Source organism: Haliotis rufescens, unplaced genomic scaffold (assembly GCF_023055435.1).
Source record: "Haliotis rufescens isolate VD_foot unplaced genomic scaffold, xgHalRufe1.0.p SCAF_6, whole genome shotgun sequence".
Classification (NCBI taxonomy): Eukaryota; Metazoa; Mollusca; class Gastropoda; order Lepetellida; family Haliotidae; genus Haliotis; species Haliotis rufescens.
In genome coordinates this window covers 29,211,154-29,228,746 of record NW_025964334.1, presented here as the reverse complement: position 1 = coordinate 29,228,746, position 17,593 = coordinate 29,211,154, and the positions used below count along the sequence as shown (strand labels likewise).

General features: G+C 40.0%; 1 protein-coding gene across 5 annotated transcripts in view; it reads left to right on the top strand.

Annotated features, from left to right (window-relative positions):
• LOC124141052 overlaps positions 1 to 17,593 on the top strand; it is a 41,493-nt gene that overhangs the window by 14,268 nt on the left and 9,632 nt on the right. For 3 of the 5 annotated variants that reach the window (XR_007218742.1, XR_006861993.2, XM_046508933.2), the window contains exons 1-11: positions 2,880 to 2,953; positions 5,016 to 5,097; positions 6,970 to 7,049; positions 8,077 to 8,314; positions 8,594 to 8,696; positions 12,345 to 12,422; positions 14,013 to 14,080; positions 14,460 to 14,500; positions 16,087 to 16,159; positions 16,583 to 16,654; positions 17,213 to 17,358. Coding sequence is in view for 3 of the 5 variants with exons in the window: in XM_046508933.2 (XP_046364889.1) it covers positions 5,031 to 5,097; positions 6,970 to 7,049; positions 8,077 to 8,314; positions 8,594 to 8,696; positions 12,345 to 12,422; positions 14,013 to 14,080; positions 14,460 to 14,500; positions 16,087 to 16,159; positions 16,583 to 16,654; positions 17,213 to 17,358 (966 nt within the window). In the remaining 2 variants the exon portion in view is untranslated. Of the gene's footprint in view, positions 1 to 2,879; positions 2,954 to 5,015; positions 5,098 to 6,969; positions 7,050 to 8,076; positions 8,315 to 8,593; positions 8,697 to 12,344; positions 12,423 to 14,012; positions 14,081 to 14,459; positions 14,501 to 16,086; positions 16,160 to 16,582; positions 16,655 to 17,212; positions 17,359 to 17,593 lie in introns of those variants that run through there. The other 2 variants (XM_048386140.1, XM_046508934.2) reach the window with 1 other exon arrangement.

The window sequence follows — 17,593 nt, the reverse complement described above, 5'->3', positions numbered from 1 at the left end:
ATGCAGGTCTAAGACGTTTACCACTTCGGTGAAACCCATGCACGAGCACGGGTATAGTGCTGACAAACCTAGAAACATAATCGGGGCGAACCGGGATTCGAACCCACAATCATAGGTTTCTGGCGTGCCCAAGGGACGCAACTCTGCACAGCGAATCGCGGCGCCTTAGACGACTGGGCCACCCGTGCCCCCAGTGGAGATTGTGACCAGCCGATACCCTCAGACTGTACACGTACCAAGTGTAAATCACAGAATATTGAAGACAATAACTACGCTTATTCACATATATTTAAGGAGTTGTTTATCGTGCAATAAAACACTGCAATGTGTATAAACCACGAGGGGCGCAGCCGCGACTGAGTTATATATTCTCCCTGCATGCAGTGTTTTATTGTCCGATAAACAACGACGACGAGTCGTTTATTTCTTATATGAGATGTCAACATTATGTACAGCCTCTTTAAGGATGATGATAAAATTACAAGCTTTGCAAATATTTACCCGTATTTGAATAATGATGACTATCTCAATAGAATTCGATTCCGGCAAAGTCGGACAAGTCCATTTTATGCACGGGTGGCTATTTCCCGCATATTCTCACAATCCTCACGTCGATTTCCTGTACCTTTTCGCCCATTGCCCTCTGTCATATCTCTCCAGCTTTTGAATGTGATAGTTCGGCCATCACGTTTATCTGCTTTGCCATATTATACATCTATGGGGAACAACTCACTAGACAGTCCCCTTTCAACTATAACGTCGTCCAATTGAACATAAGACGTCATCAAGTTGCGAGCGCATGTTCGAGTCTCCAGGAATGACGTCATGATGGGACACTCACTCAATAATTGTTGTTGTTTTACGCCGCATTCAGCGATATTCAATCTATAACACGACGGCCTGAAAGTAATCGAGTCTTGGCCAGACGGAACAGTGGTTGATATTATAAGCAACGGTCCATCCTATTGGCACACGTTGACAACAATCGACCAAGTCTCCTCACTTCACCACCCAATCAGGTCCGGGTTAGTATAGGTCTTCAGCAACCCATGCTTATCGCTCTCAACAATATTACAGCAATATGACGGCGATCTGGAAATACTCGAGTCTACTGACCAGACAATCCAGTGATTGACATCATGACCATCTATCTACGCAACTGGGATACGATGATATTCATCAACCAAGTCAGCGAGTCTTACCCCCCGATCCCGTTAGTCGCCTCTTACCACAAGCATAGTCGCCTTTTACGGCAAGCATGGGTTGCTGAAGACCGGATCTTCACGGGTCGAGACTGTTACTAGTATCCTAGTACCCACGTACAGCAAAGCAACGTGTCATCATTTTTGTGTGCTTTTGTTCGTATTTTTGCACGGCGCTTTAATTGTTTTCGGTTTGAAAAGTTTCATGGGAATGAGTAATATTTAAAGATGTAAACACACTTTTAAAAGAAACCGTTTCTTTGCCTCATACATGTACAATGATAAGTGTACATACGAAATAGATAAATAATTGTGAAAATATTTTTTAAAACATTCCTGTAAAAAAAACATAACTGTAAATTATCACACTAAACATGTTTGTGTTAGTCGGGCACAATGGTCCGAGGGCGACAAACTGTATGACATGAGTAATTGTTAGTTAGATGGAAACACTTTTTAAAAAGAAACCATGTCTCTGATTCACACATTATTGAATAATACTGATATGTATACATACGAAATGTATAAATCATTATGAAAATATTTTACAAACATTCCTAACTGTGGACTATTACACGTCTGTGTTAGTTGGGCTCAGTGATGAATGGGAGAGAGGCAGGAAAATTTGACCCAGCTTCTGGGTAGCGAGGTATGAGCACTTTTGTACAGCGTGAATAATTGACGTGTCAGTCTTCAGGAGTAAATACAGTAGGCTAAGCATAAGGGCGGGGGGGAGGGGGGGGGGGGGGGGGGGGGGATAACTATCAGAGAGAAGGTTTTATTCATGGTCATATTAAGACTACGCACTCACAACGTTGTAGGTTTCAATTTTCACAATGTGAGCATGTCTCTACTGATCTAGTTTATTATATAACAATATTACAACAGAGTAACTATTACTTTGAAAAGATTAATTCTGAAAAATATTCTTTTTATTAGCATTAACATCATAATTATTATTTTAGAGTAATATATATCTCTCTATATCTAACCATATACATATATCTATATATATTAACTTCTACCTGGAAGAAGTCTCTCTCTCTCTCTCTCTCTCTCTCTCTCTCTGTCACTTGTATGAGATTATAACCTTGTTTTCTTACATCTACAGTAGACGATTTCTTACTTCAGGTAACTCCGGTCAATGCCAGTTTTTTTGTGTAGGGGGCGTATCACAAACTTGCTTTTGAGAGTAAAGACATTTGACCATAATCATTGTTCACATTTATGGTTCACATATATGATGTGAATATGTGGTAATAAAATCATGTTCACATATTCGACAAAGAAGTGCGTCGAGGTGAATATGTTAGAAGACGAAAACAGATTATGAAAAGGTTGAGACTGTCCCCATCAAGCACAAAAAATAGATGATATGTGATTGGTCAATAATCGTGTCATCGAGATACGTTTTCAATATCCGCCGATGTACTCTGAATGTAAATAGCGGATATACGCGATGTTAAGCACATGTAAAATACTAACTCCGTAACAACTTCTTATTATTTAATCTTCTGCTTAAATCCCAACATTAATAATATCATAATTTTGAGATTTTTTTTATAAACAACAGTAGTATTTCTATTTATTTCATTGTATGTGTATGGTCAGCATTAAGTACTGTTCTTTATTTTCCGGAGAATAGGTTTTCAAAAGCATTTATATAAGTTGTTGTTCTGCTAGTACAACATCGATGGATAGGTCACATGACATCTGTCATCAACTATTTTGTCAGGCGCTGAGGTTTATCGGTAAGACAGTCAGTTTTCATAGTTCCATGTAACGTGACAGTTCACGTATCTTGCAGATAGTTATGCACAGTCAAACACTTATCTAAATTCAACAATTACACAGTTTTGTTCTCGGGCATCGATACGTAACTGGTAGTCTTTTCGCACCCGGGAAATTTCCCCCAAATGAGGTCAAACCGTTCAAACAGCTGATTTGCCCAGAATTCAGTGAACGATAACCCGATGTTACGATGTTTATTGGATGTCTGTATATACTTTTACTGTTAATACATCATGGTAAGCTGCACTATTGTCACACGATTAGACCGTTGCTGAATAATGACAGAATTCCTTCAGTGAAATAGACGAATGTTTTGAGGCTAGTCAAAACTCGGTGCTCGGTGGATTAGGAAGAGACAATGGGTTGGGGTCGTTTCATCGTCAGTGGCTATTATACGAATTAATGTCAATAAATCATTTGTAACTTCTGATTATATAAGTAGTGATACTTTGGTACATCGAAAATTGACTTAATGTCCCAGCTGGGTTGTTTTCCAGTCAGATACATACAGGTATACATGATTATACAATAGTGATATATGGTGTATAGCTTGATTTAGCACTTAAATTGTTCCTTTAAATATGCAATTTGGGAGCCGCAATTTGGCATTGGGAAATTTCCACAAAAACATTCTTCACATGTTATAATAAAAAAGAAAACTTTATTGCATGCAGATGATCAGAATACTGTCTACACTTTCATCCTGCAGGGGTAGATACATGAAGAACCAAAAATTGAGCATGTTGAGCTGGTCAGCAATTTATTCATGGTATAGGCTTGCTAAAATCAATCTCTTGTTCTCCTGACCTGTCTCCCACTTATATTTGGCCCTGCCCTAATTTCTATATATCTCTTTTCTTTCAAACACTCTTTGTTTACAAATGGTTTATGCATGGTATGGGCATTTAGAAGTTAGATATACATATGACAAGGAATATTATGGAGAGCATCTGTTATATTGTATCTACAGAATGTTTCAGGGCAACTTCTTGCTCCTTCTCAGGTGAAAATGGTCTTGGTCCAGTTTTGCATGGGGACTTTTTTCTCCTGAGCCTGATAAGCACATATAATACATCAATCAAAGTATAACAACCCAAACAGTAACAGTGTTACCCGATCAGCATGTGACATCATGAAATTTATTATTTCAGTAGTACTCAACTACTCATTTCCGAGATGTGGAAATTGCATCTGTAATGTTTGGTTGCGTTGTATACTGCTCCATTGGTATATGCTGTTATCCTGACCTGCTGACTACCATGAATATTACAGTCTTTAACTTTTCACTCAGCAGATGAGTCGAACCCTGTCCTGTAGCTACTTAGTTTGCATGTACTCTTGTCATGCTTACTTATGGAATTCTTGCTGCCTCATGCACTACAAGAAAACATATACTACTCAAAAGAAGTTAAGAACCATCTGATTCTTTCATATTACAATAGGGGGCACGGGTGGCCCAGTCTAAGCCGCCGCGATTCGCTGTGCAGAGTTGCGTCCCTTGGGCACGCCAGAAATCTATGATTGTGGGTTCGAATCCCGGTTCGCCCCGATTATCTTTCTAGGTTCGTCAGCACCATACCCGTGCTCAATACTGTCTGAGACCTGCATCACTTAGGGCTTTCCTCCCACATTAAGCTGACATGCCGTGATATGACTGGAATAATGTTAAAAGCGGCGTTAAAACTCAACTCACTCACTCACTCACTCACTCATATTACAATAATTAATGTGACATGCCATGACAGATTCACTGAAGTAATATGAAAGAATTCTTTTCAGTAGTAATAGTAGTATATATCATTTTTAGACACAGATGCATTGATGTGAAAATCATTTTACATTTTACAGTTGTTGTGTACACAATGTTCCCTAAAATAACATGAATGACAACCCTTAAACATTTGTTTAATATCCAATTCTTAGTTTTTTCATTACATTAGCATGATATACAATGACAAATAATAAAATTCCTACCGATTTGTATTACAGAAACCGACCATGCTTCCTTTCTTTCTTTATCAGGTTTACAGTAACAGTATGTCAGTGTACTCTTGTGGCTGCTTGAATGTTAAGATCCATACAAGGGACATCCACCCACTTGACAGTAAGTGAACTGTAGCATTACATCACTGTTCATCATGATCATGTACAGGGGGCACGGGTGGCCCAGTCGTCTAAGGCGCCGCTGTGCAGAGTTTTGTCCCTTGGGCACGCCAAGAACCTATGATTGTGGGTTCGAATCCCATTTCGCCCCGATTATGTTTCTAGGTTTGTCAGCACCATACCCGTGCTCGTGGGTTTCACCGAAGTGGTAAATGTCTGTGACCTGCATCATTTCAGGCATTCCTCCCACATTAAGCTGAAACGCCGTAATACAACTGTAATACTGTTAAAAGCGGCGTTAAACCCAACTCACTCACTCATTCATGATCATGTACAGTAAGATCATGTTCAATGTTCATGATTACATTTCTGTACTCTTTCATTGTATATGATCTCATGATGATTCTCAGCTTTTGAAAGGTAAAGAGATGCTGGCATAACCTCTGATCACCTTTCACTGAGACTTGTTGATGTTGACGACATACTTTGTCCATTGACACACTTATGTTGCATGATTTCTTTGAATTGTTTCACCAGACTATTTTTGACATGTTTTAAGCATGTTATTGTTAAGGTATGTTTTTCATAATTATTTAACTATCCACATTATGAAAGCTTAAGTAAACCATTCAAGGCTCCTCTTATTTTTCTCACTAGAATGGCTTGATTTGCAAATGTTTTATTTAGCTGTTAATCATGTTGAGTTCAGTGTTCAACATTGATACCCTTATTAAGGAAAGCGGAGCTGGATCTCCCTAATTTTTAACACTGAGCATCATGTTGCCATGATTGCTGCAAGAAGTAAGAGAACATCTATTGATCTAAACACCTGCTGAAGAATCATAACTCATACCACACAGCATGCACACAAGATGCTAAAACAGTTGCTGTGATAAGTAGGGCTGGCTAAAAAGATTGATAATCTCAATTATCTTTGATGGGAAGAAAAATTTACAATGATCGATATGAAATTGTCATTGATAATAACGTACATGAATAAATGTGATGAAATATAGTTCAGATTTAACGCAACAGACTTGCTATTGCAGAGCTCCAGATAAGCTTTTGGTGTGGGTATTTTACCCATGCATTTTAAAATCATTGGGTATCAGTAATTCTATCTGGGTACTCAAATTTATGTTACCCACTAGTTTTTACACATGTGGGTATTTAAGTTAAATATTTAAAAACACTATTCATCTAGTCCCTGCAAACTGGTATCGTGTGGGTTCGAGAGCTTTATAGGACTCGAAAATACCACGATACTTCCAGAAAAAAGTGTGATGGCAAATGATCATGATGTAACTGTCATCGTGAAGTTTGGCAAGGTTGATGGAATGCCCGTTTATCATGTTTATAATTTCAAAATAAGTTACTGATTTGCAGGGTTACTTCACAATATTTTGATGATACGCACAAGTTTTATTTATGTAGCGTATCTGTAACGTTCGTTGCGTATTTGATACGCTTGGATTTTATTTTACCGCGTATGTCTGCATTTCTGATGTGTATTTTATGCAGATACGCAGCTTATCTGGAGCTCTGCTATTGTCAATCCTGACAATTGTCGAAGATGGAAAGCAACTGTGTTTGTTATATCCCAAATGTCTACAAAGTAATATATGCATAAATGTTTCACTGCTCACCAGTGGCGTGAAATATGTTGATTTCTTTCAGGATTTTCATGTATATTTGCTTAAAGTTACTTCTCCAATATTTACTGATAATTAATCGATATGTAGTTAGTGATTATCGATCTCTATGATCCATATCAGTAGTCAGTCCTTATGATAAGTATAGAAAGCCTCTGAATTAAAAACATGAGCTACCTTGCTATTTTGAAACCATGGTTACCTAGTATCATATGTTTCAGATATTGGTGATGATGGTTCACAACCATTCCTTGGTCGGAGAGTTGCAGAGGCAATGCTGGATGACAAAGGCATTGTCATAGTAAGGATCCAGCATCAGACATGTTTGGTTTATCAGCTCTTCTTTAGAATTGACTTCAATATTTTTGGCTTTTATGGAGATATACATGTGATGCCCAATGTGCACACTGTAAGGCAAAGGGTAGTCTATTAGCATGGTTAGTGGGTGTGGCCTATTTTTACTATTTTGTTGTTTGGGGAAACACAAATGCACAAGGAATTGCTTCATTAGCCAATAAAATGCCACAGAATCACTTGCATTTGTTAATGTTATGTCAAACACTTCAAAGCAGTTATCATTGTTTATCTTCTGATCATGTAAATGTATCACAGTGTATGGTGGCCGAGAGAAGGCAAGTTTTCAATCAGATAGTGAGCAGAGTATAAAGTGATTATTGATGATCATCATGATACATTTTGATTAGAATGTGTTCCAAAGAATCTGGATACATTTTTCATTATGTGGATTTGGTGGAATCCAATTATATTTCTTTTCCAAATTGTGTAAATTGAACAATTTTGTGGGATTAAATGAAGGCTATTTCATTTTTTAGCTTTTTAGCTGGTCACTGATTCATGCATTTGCTCTCATTTGATGGTAAAATGTTCATTTCAATGCCACAATGAGGCGAGTCTAGTGTTGTTGAAAAGTTTGGAAATATTGTGTGCAGATTGGCTTTTATCAAGTTTAAAATTGACCTTTTACAGTTGGTTTCATTACAAATTTAGTGCACTTGAAAACAACTGCATTTGTGCTGCTTCTGAACATTTTTAGATGTAAATATTTAACCTAGTTTCAGTCATTGCAGTAAGTCAGTAGCCAAACATTTGCTGGATCTGATTCATATTAACTAGCTTGGCCTTTTGAGAACAGTATCACCATGAGGTAGTTGGTTATAGTACCATTCTTTATAATGCCCATAATGTTACATTTGATTATCACTATAGAATGTATAGGTGATGTGTTCCTCAATGTTAATGTAACATTTGAAAGAATACCAAACTGATGCTTTAACCATGTAAACTAATTGGCTGTCCATGTGACTTAGGAGCAGTCCTACCTGCTGCACCGACAGAGCACCAGCTCAGGATGGGTGCAGTATCAGTGCGTCAACTGCAACTGGCGCACCCATGCAGTTCGTACGTCGGACACCCGTTCCGTGCTCATCAACCTCCAGTTGGAGTCAGACCCATCAGTCCTCCTTCGCCTCACCCGGTCCCCAGACTTCTCCTTCGTCTACCACATCGTCATGCAGAATCACAACTTCCAGGACGTTCCCATGCCAGGTGATTATGAATAGTTGACTAGATATTCATGCCATTTATATATACAGTTGTTAAAACAACCCAGCTATAACGTGTATGCTGCCTTGGTTACAGGTGGGTCTGTGAATTATTTTTTTCAGCATTATGATGTAAAACAGATCAATGGTGTACAGTATGTAGGTGTTATAACACTCCTAACTATAACATTATGTTGGATGTCTCTAACATCATGATGCTGCAGATCAAAACTATAGTTGTTATAGAGCCCCTGCTATAACATGTAAGTTGCGTTGGTTACAGATGGGTCTGTGTACGAGTCTCTGGCATCAGGGGTCTCAACTGTGGAAGATCAGGCAGACAATTTTGTTGAGCAAGAACAGTCTGCCATGGAGGAACGCATCAGGTAACGATACTACCAGTATTTCTGCAGCCTAATGAAGCGTGTGCTTTGTTTGTTGTTTAACTCCACACTTAGCAACATTCCAGCTATATGACGTCAGTCTGTAAATAATCTAGTCTGGTCCAAAAAATCCAGTGATCATCATTAAGTCCTCCATGCATTTTGGACACGATGACATGCATGAACCAAGTAATCGAGAATGATCCCCCGATCCCATTGGTCGCCTCTTATGACAAGCATAGTCGCCTCTTATGACAAGCATAGTCGCCTTTTACGGCAAGCACGGGTTGCTGAGACCTATTCTACCCCGGATCTTCAAGGGTCGAGGAGCAAGCAAGATATAGTGGTACAGTTATCAGTGAGAATCTGTGTTGCCTCATATAACTTGTCACCAGCAATATTCAAACTATATGACAGAGGTCTGTAGATAATCGAATCTGGACCAGACAATGGTTGATATTATGAGCATCGATCAACCAAGTCAGTGAGCCTGCCCACCAAATCCTGTTAGTCGCCTCTAAAAGCATAGTCGCCTCTAAAAGCATAGTCGCCTTTCAGGCAAGCATGATTTGCTGAAGACCTATTCCACCCCGGATCTTCAGGGTATTATGAGTAAACAAGACTGATCGCATTATCAGATAGGTATTGCAAGTGAGATGTCATCATGTGAGGGATTGTCAAAAATACATTAACCAGTACTGATTAGTCTAATCATGCTAACTGTTGAATTTTTTACTAATCCTGCATTACTCCTTAATGCATTCACTGCTTACCTTTAGACAACAAAAAGACAGTGTATGGCGAGTGTAAGATGTTTCAAAAGTCCTACTCCTGCCTTTTTGCACTGACCACCTTCCTCTCATCACTGCCTGCCCCGCTACAGCAAGGACGTGTCTCAGCGGAGCTCTTCAAATCGGAAAATTTTATACCTTCAGTTTTGGATATAATTCTAAATTTTATCTGCGATGGGTGGTGTATTCTTTTCATATTACTTTCACTAAGTTGTGTAGTTATAAGTGGATTATTTAGGCGTAAAGAGACTTTGTCTTTTTTCCCCGCCACGTCCTCCTGCCATTTTGAATTTGTGTTACAATTTGTGATCCATGCGACGCCGGCTTGTGCGTCTTAAGATGCCTTGATGGGAGTAGCGCAGACGCAAGCCATGATTCATAATGAGTTATTCTAGGAATGAGCAGTCACAAGCCATTATCCAGTCATCACCGATGAGCATTGCACCTCATAGGCCTGCACCGAGCGCAGCATCTGCCTACCACCCAAGCGCTTCTACCATGTCTACAATTACATCAGCCCCAGGGCCAACAGCGTACCCTGTTACGCAGGCGACACATGATCAGCTTAGTGCTGTTCAAACCACTTATCCAGCGCAGCAGCTGTAATTGGATGCAACACTAATTGGATGCAAAACTTTATGCAGTACAAGTGGCAGCAGTCTTTTTCACACCTGTATCCTGCGCCTGCGCCTATGCGGCATGCCTATGTACCAGATGCCTGCGGCAGCCATGGCACAAGTGTTAGCGCCTAGACCTTGTGCGTTCTGGTTCAGCACTTACATCGCTGGGCAGCAGGTCATCAAAGCCTTCTTATAGAGGAGACGCTACACACCAGAGCAGAAGCTGATCGCCGTCTAGGGGAGGATGGCGATTCCTCTGTGGAATAAGTACCCAATTGGGTAGCAAACTGTCTCGTGTCAGTGGTGCCCTCCCCTGGTAACAAGGTGGATAAAAGGGACACCATTTGGTCACCTCCCACATCCCACATTCCACATCGATTCCGGTGGATCCAATGTTGACATTCTCTCACAGTCTATCCCAGCGAGCTGGCAGGTCAGGCAATTATGAGCCAAGACGCGCGTCTCTCAAGGAAGGCCAAGACCAGGATTCCTTTCATTGAAACGGGCGTGGCAGAGGGAAGCCTCAAGGTTCTTATCAGTCCTGTCATGGTAAATATCAAGTCGGGGTAAATACCAAGTCAGGGGAGGTGATAAGAGGGGTAAACACTGAAGTGTTGGACAGCCATGTCTGGGAACATCCTGCCCCCAGTCGTCCCAATTGTCGATTCCCCCGTAGGTGGGAGGCTGAATCTGTTTTGGAAAAACTGGACCATTCTCAAGGACAATTACGTACTCAACGTACGACGTCACGGTTACTATCTAGACGAAGAGGTAACCCCATTGTTGACCACAGCTCCTACGCCTTGGAAAAATGCAAGAAAGCAACATCTACTTTTAAAATCCAACATAGGAATCCAACAAGTTCTGTCCCCCTGCTTGGGACTTGAATGTGGTACTTTGAGGTTGGCGAGGACCCCCCCTTTGAGCCCCTCTATGCATCCTCATTTTATGACCTTACCCAGAAAACAATATTTCTCTTGGCATTAGCCAAGCGAGCTACATGCAATCGACATCACCCAGGTCCGTTTTGAGCATGGTATGCACAGAGCGGTACATCTCTGGTTGTGCTGGGATTTTATAGCAGAAAATCAATTACCAGGCCAACCCAATCGTTCCTGCACGATCCCACCCTTATCAAAGAGTAGAAGATGAGGGTGCCCAGTGCAAGCACTTTGTGTTTTCTTTCGCCGTGGCTCTAGGAAATGGTTATTTATACCAGCCCTAATACCCACAACTCCTACGTCCATGGCCGAAGTCAGTAGCAACACCATATCTCTATGGTTATGCGCAGTCATCCTTCAGGTTTATGACATCGCCAAATTTGATACCCCAAGAGCGAATAATCCCCATGAGATCAGGGCGTTAGCCTCGACCATGGCGTTACATAGTAACTGCTCTATTAAAATAATCATGGAAGGATGTTTTTGGAGGTCTGACACAGTTTTTTGCATTATCTTGCGATGTGACTCTCGAGGATGTCGAAGGTGTGCAAAGTTTTGGCCCTCTGGTAGTAGCCCAGCAGGTAACTAACCCTCGTCACAAATAATGAACTCGTCCTATACGGATCCAGTCTACTTCCCACAAAAGTCACTGAGATTCGGCCAGTGGAAGAAAGTGAGCCATGCTTTTCTACCAGGCATTGGCTTGATGACTTAGTAGGTAAAGAATTAGCTGTTTAGCTGGTATTTCTTTATAACTAAATATGTATCGGGATCTACCCTTTAATTCCTACATTTCTTCTATAAGAAGATTGAACTACCCTAACGATACGGCGTTTTTTCTGAGCTTTTTCCGCCTCACAGATTATTGAAGAACATGTGTCATTGTTTTGGGGTGTGAATTATTGAGGTTTTGGACTTTCTGAAGGTTACCGCCTCCAAACCGTCCGATACAGATCCATTAAGAAGTAATGCAGGATAAGTAAAACATTTTAGTTAAATCTAAATATTTTTAACATTTGTATACTTATCCTGCATTACTACGTTTAAGGACCCACCCGTCGCAGACTTGCCTCCCCACTTTGGCTTCAGAAACCTCAAAAGTATGTTTTTTAAGCTCTGGCGACAGGCAGTGATGTGAGGAAGGTGATGAGTCATCAAGGTCACATTGACAGCGGTTTTGCCAGTGCAAAAAGGCAGGAGTGTCCCCCGCTGTGATATAGCTGGAATATTGCGAAAAGTGATGTGAAACAGTCACTCATGCATTGAAGCCCCTGTAGCTGTTCCAAATGCTTGTTTCAGGAACTTTGAGCATGAGCAGAGGACGTTGTTTGGGCAGCTCCAGGCGAGGTGCGACAAGGAGAAAGCACAGATGTTGCGGTAAGTACAGGTAGATGATGACGACATTAGACAGTAAGGGGTTCTTGTTATAACCCTCACGTTAAAGGGTTTTATGCGTCCCTTGATTCACACATTACAGAGAAAACCTATGGCGAGTAAAAGATTAAACACTGCACTGTGTTACTTGCTGTAGATCTGATTTATTTCATCATAAATTATATACCAATTTGTTACCCTCATTACAAAACCTGTGTTCAACAGTTGGAAATGAAAAGCCATGTCGCTGATAGCACCGATGCACAGCACAGCATGCTCAATAAGAGCAAACCAAACCATAGGTACCAATTCATGAGGAGGCTAAAAATAATAATATTTTTGGTTCTCAGGCACCACCCGCATCATCAGAACATCTGCAGCACGTTTTGTTTTTATTTCCATTTAAAGAATAAAAAAATCCTCATACTTTAAAACATTGCGATCCAATTCGGCACCCAGTTACCTCCCTTTACATGTGCACTGCTCACTCTGCATCTTGTGTTATGGTTATGGCGGCAATAGGAGTTTGTATGCTTGTTTATGTAGGGAGACCCTTTCCCAGGTTGTTGGTACACTGTTTATTTGGTTACATGCTAGTTTGAACAAGCCAAAAAAAAAAAAACCACCGCCCACCCTCACTATATTTTCAAATGTCATTGCCTGAGAACCAATTCTTTAATTTATTAAGCATGAGACAGCCAGACCTGGTCTGAATGTATGTCTTGCTTGTATGTATGAATGTTTATGTGTTCATGGAAAAATGGACAGTATATGTTAATTATCGTGTACAAGGGAATTCATTGAATTGTCTGATGTATAGTTTTCGCAAGAATGTTTGGCATGAATACTTCACAATTATGCAACCCCACATTGTAAAGCAGCATCTCTGATTTTATCGTGATTAGTGAATTTGCATTTAGAGAATAGGTCAAAGGTTACATGTCAAGTCGAAAACTAAATTTTTTGAAATAAACACTCAGCATGCTCAAATCATATTCCCATTGCAAAAATGTATGTTGAAGCCAAAGTACATCTCACATTGCCTATAATAGTCACAGGGGTGGCCCAGTCATCTAAGGCCACACAATTTGATGTGGAGAGTTGCGCCCCTAACGCACGCCTGAAACCTATGAATGTGGGTTCAAATTGATTTTCTAGCACCATACCCATCCTCATGCGTTTTACCAAAGCGGGAAAATGTCTAAGACCTGCATCACTTGGAGCTTTTCTCCCTCATTGAACTGGAATCCTGTTCAAAGCGCCGTTAAACCCAAATCACTCACTATCATAATCATGATAATAGCGCTGTTTATTTTTGGAGTTAAAGTATGACGATTAGTGCTGTTATTTTTGCACTTGAAGTGTTAAAAACTCGGACAAGATTGAAAACTGTCAGTGCCCCCCACTTTTAAACTATTGCAATTTTATTTTCTGTCACACATTGAACTTTTAAAACTGCTCCCATACTAAAAATAACATCCAAACATGCTTGAATATGCAAAACAATTGCCTTAAGGACAGGATAAATTAGCCTCACCTTTTGAGTATGTGTTTAGTGTAAAATGTTTGTTAATTGGTTGTTTCAAATTTCAGCCTTTTGATGAAGGCTGTCAACGATGTGCCGCAGTCAGACAGGGGAGACAACTCTGGAAAGACTTCAGGTATGATTATGACTAAATACATGTAAAGTAAACTACGATTATCACAAACATGCTTATAACGAACTGACGGATATAACTAACTGTTTCTTGGTCCCGTCCATTTGCTGTATATATGTTGTACATATGCTTGTAACAAACTATGGTTATAACGAATGAGAAGTAGTGGTCCCTTTGAGTTTGTTATAACCGTAGTTTACTGTATATAGAAGTTCTTTTTTAAGTGTGTTTTATGAGATAATTTATTTCCTTGCTGGAAATGTCCTAATCATTGACAAATTATGGCATTAGTTTATTTCAGAGATGTGTAAATGATTATTTCATAATTAGAACATCTACTTACTTTGTCTGTCATGTAGACGTTAATCTCTATTTGTTTCAGAAACATCTAGATCCCCCAGATCCACAACCAATCCTGCCAAAGTGAGTGAATAACATTGTCGAACAACTTAGCAATGATTACATACAGATACTTAGGAGAGAAACATCATGTGTTTGCAGGTCCATCCCCGGTTATCCAGGATATATTATCTCCATTCTGTTTTAACACACACCCAGGATCTATTTACCCCCAAAGCTTTGTTGCAGAGGTGACTTCTCATATTTCTTATCATCAACTTTGCACAGAATTCCTCTTGCTCATAAGGCTTTAAAAAAATTAAAAAATGACTTTTGAAACTAAAGTGCGTCCAGGCAGTATTTTTTGTGTGTTTAAACTAGTATGTAACCTAATAAACAGTTGTGTACCTTTAACCTAGGCAAGGGTTAAACGTAAACAAGCATACAACTTCCTATTGCTACCATGACCATAACACGAGATGTGCAGTAAAGCAGGGCACATCTAAAGGGAAGTAACTGTTTGCTATATTCGATCGCACTGTTTTTAAGTATTAGGATTTTTATATTTTTTTAATAAAGGAAATAAAAATGAAACATGCGGCAGACTTTCTGATGATGCTGGCAGTGCCTGAGAACCAAGACTATTATTTTTTTAAGCCTAATCTACACCGTAAAAGGCGACCATGCCTATTGTAGGAAGCGACTGACGGGATAAGGTGGTCAGGCTCGCTGACTTGGTTGATGCATGTCATGGTATCCCAATTGCGTAGATCTGTGCTCATGATGTCAATCACTGTATTGTCTGGTCCAGTCCAGATTCAATTATTTACAGACTGCCGTCATAGAGCTGGAATATTGCCGAGTGGGGCATTAAACAACAAACAAACATCTAGAAATCATTAATAAATCAAAACGCCTCTCCTGAATGTGATCCACATTGAAAATCATGTTAAACATGTTCAAGTCCTCAATGTGTAATCAAATCAGAAGGCAAAGGTCTCTTCTTGAGTGTTAAGACAGGGAGGAAAGCCCTCGTTCCTAGTTGTGTTTGAGATGGATCACAACAAAGGACCTGAATACTGGTGATATTTTTACTTATTTCGATCATGACAGAACAGGGTAATTTGATTGAACTGCTTTTTTTGGAGTCATTCGAAAGGAATCAAAACGAACCTATGGTGGTGAATGGGTCCAGATTATTCATCATAATAACATGAAGGTATGATACAATAGGCAGAGGCAAAATGACTAATTTGTTTTGGTCAAGGTAAATTTCATACTACCTGTATTAATCTCCTCAATTGAAATATGTTTTAACAAGAAAATCCAAACAAAACAAACTTTACAGTCTGTGCCAATACACATTTGGTGCCTCACTCTGAGAGTGTTGGTTCAAATCCCAGCTCTTGACTGGTGGCCGCAAAGAATATTTTAGCATGTGTAAGAAAATCCTATTATCCGTCACAATAGCATTTGTATTGTTTTTCATTTTGTTGTACTTTTGCAAAATATTCCATAAACATAAAACAAAGAATTAAATTGGTCTAGCCTGATCATGTTTAAGCATTGAAGTGGCATGCTACATTGCACTGCTCTGCAGGATAAAGCAACTGTACTGAAACAACTAGCAATGCTGTAGTCATGGTAGTGACATGGTTCTTCTCTTCCAGTCTTCAGTCGGAGGGCGCAGTAGTGCCAAGACACGATGTTATAGCGAATATGATCAGAACCCTGACTCAGAAGGTAGGAGGATGTTGTCATAGTTACTTGTACATTATCAGATATTATGCATTTTTAATTCTTAGACTATATCAAGTTGTCCTCACAGTAACAGTCAGATGATTTCTTCTTTCAAATTTGTGGGGTCTGGGGGGATTTGTCATCTTCTGAAGACTCTTGTTTCTTTGATTCCATCTAAAATGGAACCCCATGTTTTACAATCCGAGTCCCGGTCTCAAAAACTTTATTTATAAACAACAATATACAATCCATTTTAGACCATAAATCTCACATATAACCTGTTAGGCTAATGTCTCCTTAATTCACATGCATCAACAGTTATTAAAGACTGCATTTAGACATGAAGAGAAACATGAAATGCCAATCAGTTCAGGGCACATTTGCTCCTTGTGTGGTGTGTGTACTGGTATCTCCTTGTCTCCCCAGCTCTGTTCTACCTGGATGAGTTGGAGCCGGAGCTCGAGGAGCCTTTCTATGAGTCAGATGATGATGTGCCTGGTAAGTGGGGTGTGTTTCTCCCATTTTTTACCTTTAAGTTCATGATGTTTCAATAATGTTGAAAAAAATGCATTCATATCATCTTATCGTGAAATATCCCGTGAAGATCCAGGGTAGAATAGGTCTTAGCAACCCATTCTTGCCGTAAAAGGCGACTATGCTTGTCGTAAGAGGCGACTAACCATGCTCACTCACTCACTCACTCACTCGGGTAGCCTAGTGGTTAAAGCGTTGGTTCGTCACGCCACTCACTCACTCACTCACTCACTCACTCACTCACTCTCACACACACACACACACACACACACACACACCACACACACACACACACACACACACACACACACACACACACACACACACACACACACACACACACACACACACACACACACACACACACATATATATACATGTAGAGGCTAAAATCCACTTCAGATAACTTTGACTGCCCCAGCTCACCTGCCCCAGTATGCCTGTCTAATTTTCTTGATAAATATCCACCTCCTTGAACACATAAAAGTAGGCCTTGTTATTGTTATTATTATTTGCCACCAGGAAAACTCTCCGAGAGCAGCTCGTCACACAATCGGACTCTATCTGGCAGCGGAAAAACTGATCTCTACTCCACATCAGTACCAATCTCTGTCCCCATGTGGCGAGGTCGAAGGTCATCCAGCACGGAGGAGGAGGAGGAGGAAGAGGTGAGGATGATGGGAATAAAGTTATGTTACCATGTTTACTTGTTGGTCGAGAGAAGTCTGAAAGAACATGGTATAACTAAATTTGATGATTTGTGGTGATCAAGAATTGTATTCTAAGTTTAGATAATTTTGTGTCTGATAATCATGATTAACCACTGCTATGATTGGGCAAACTTGATAATTGACAAGCCAGTTTGAAGCATCAATTATCCCCTCGCTCACCTTGTTACCATGG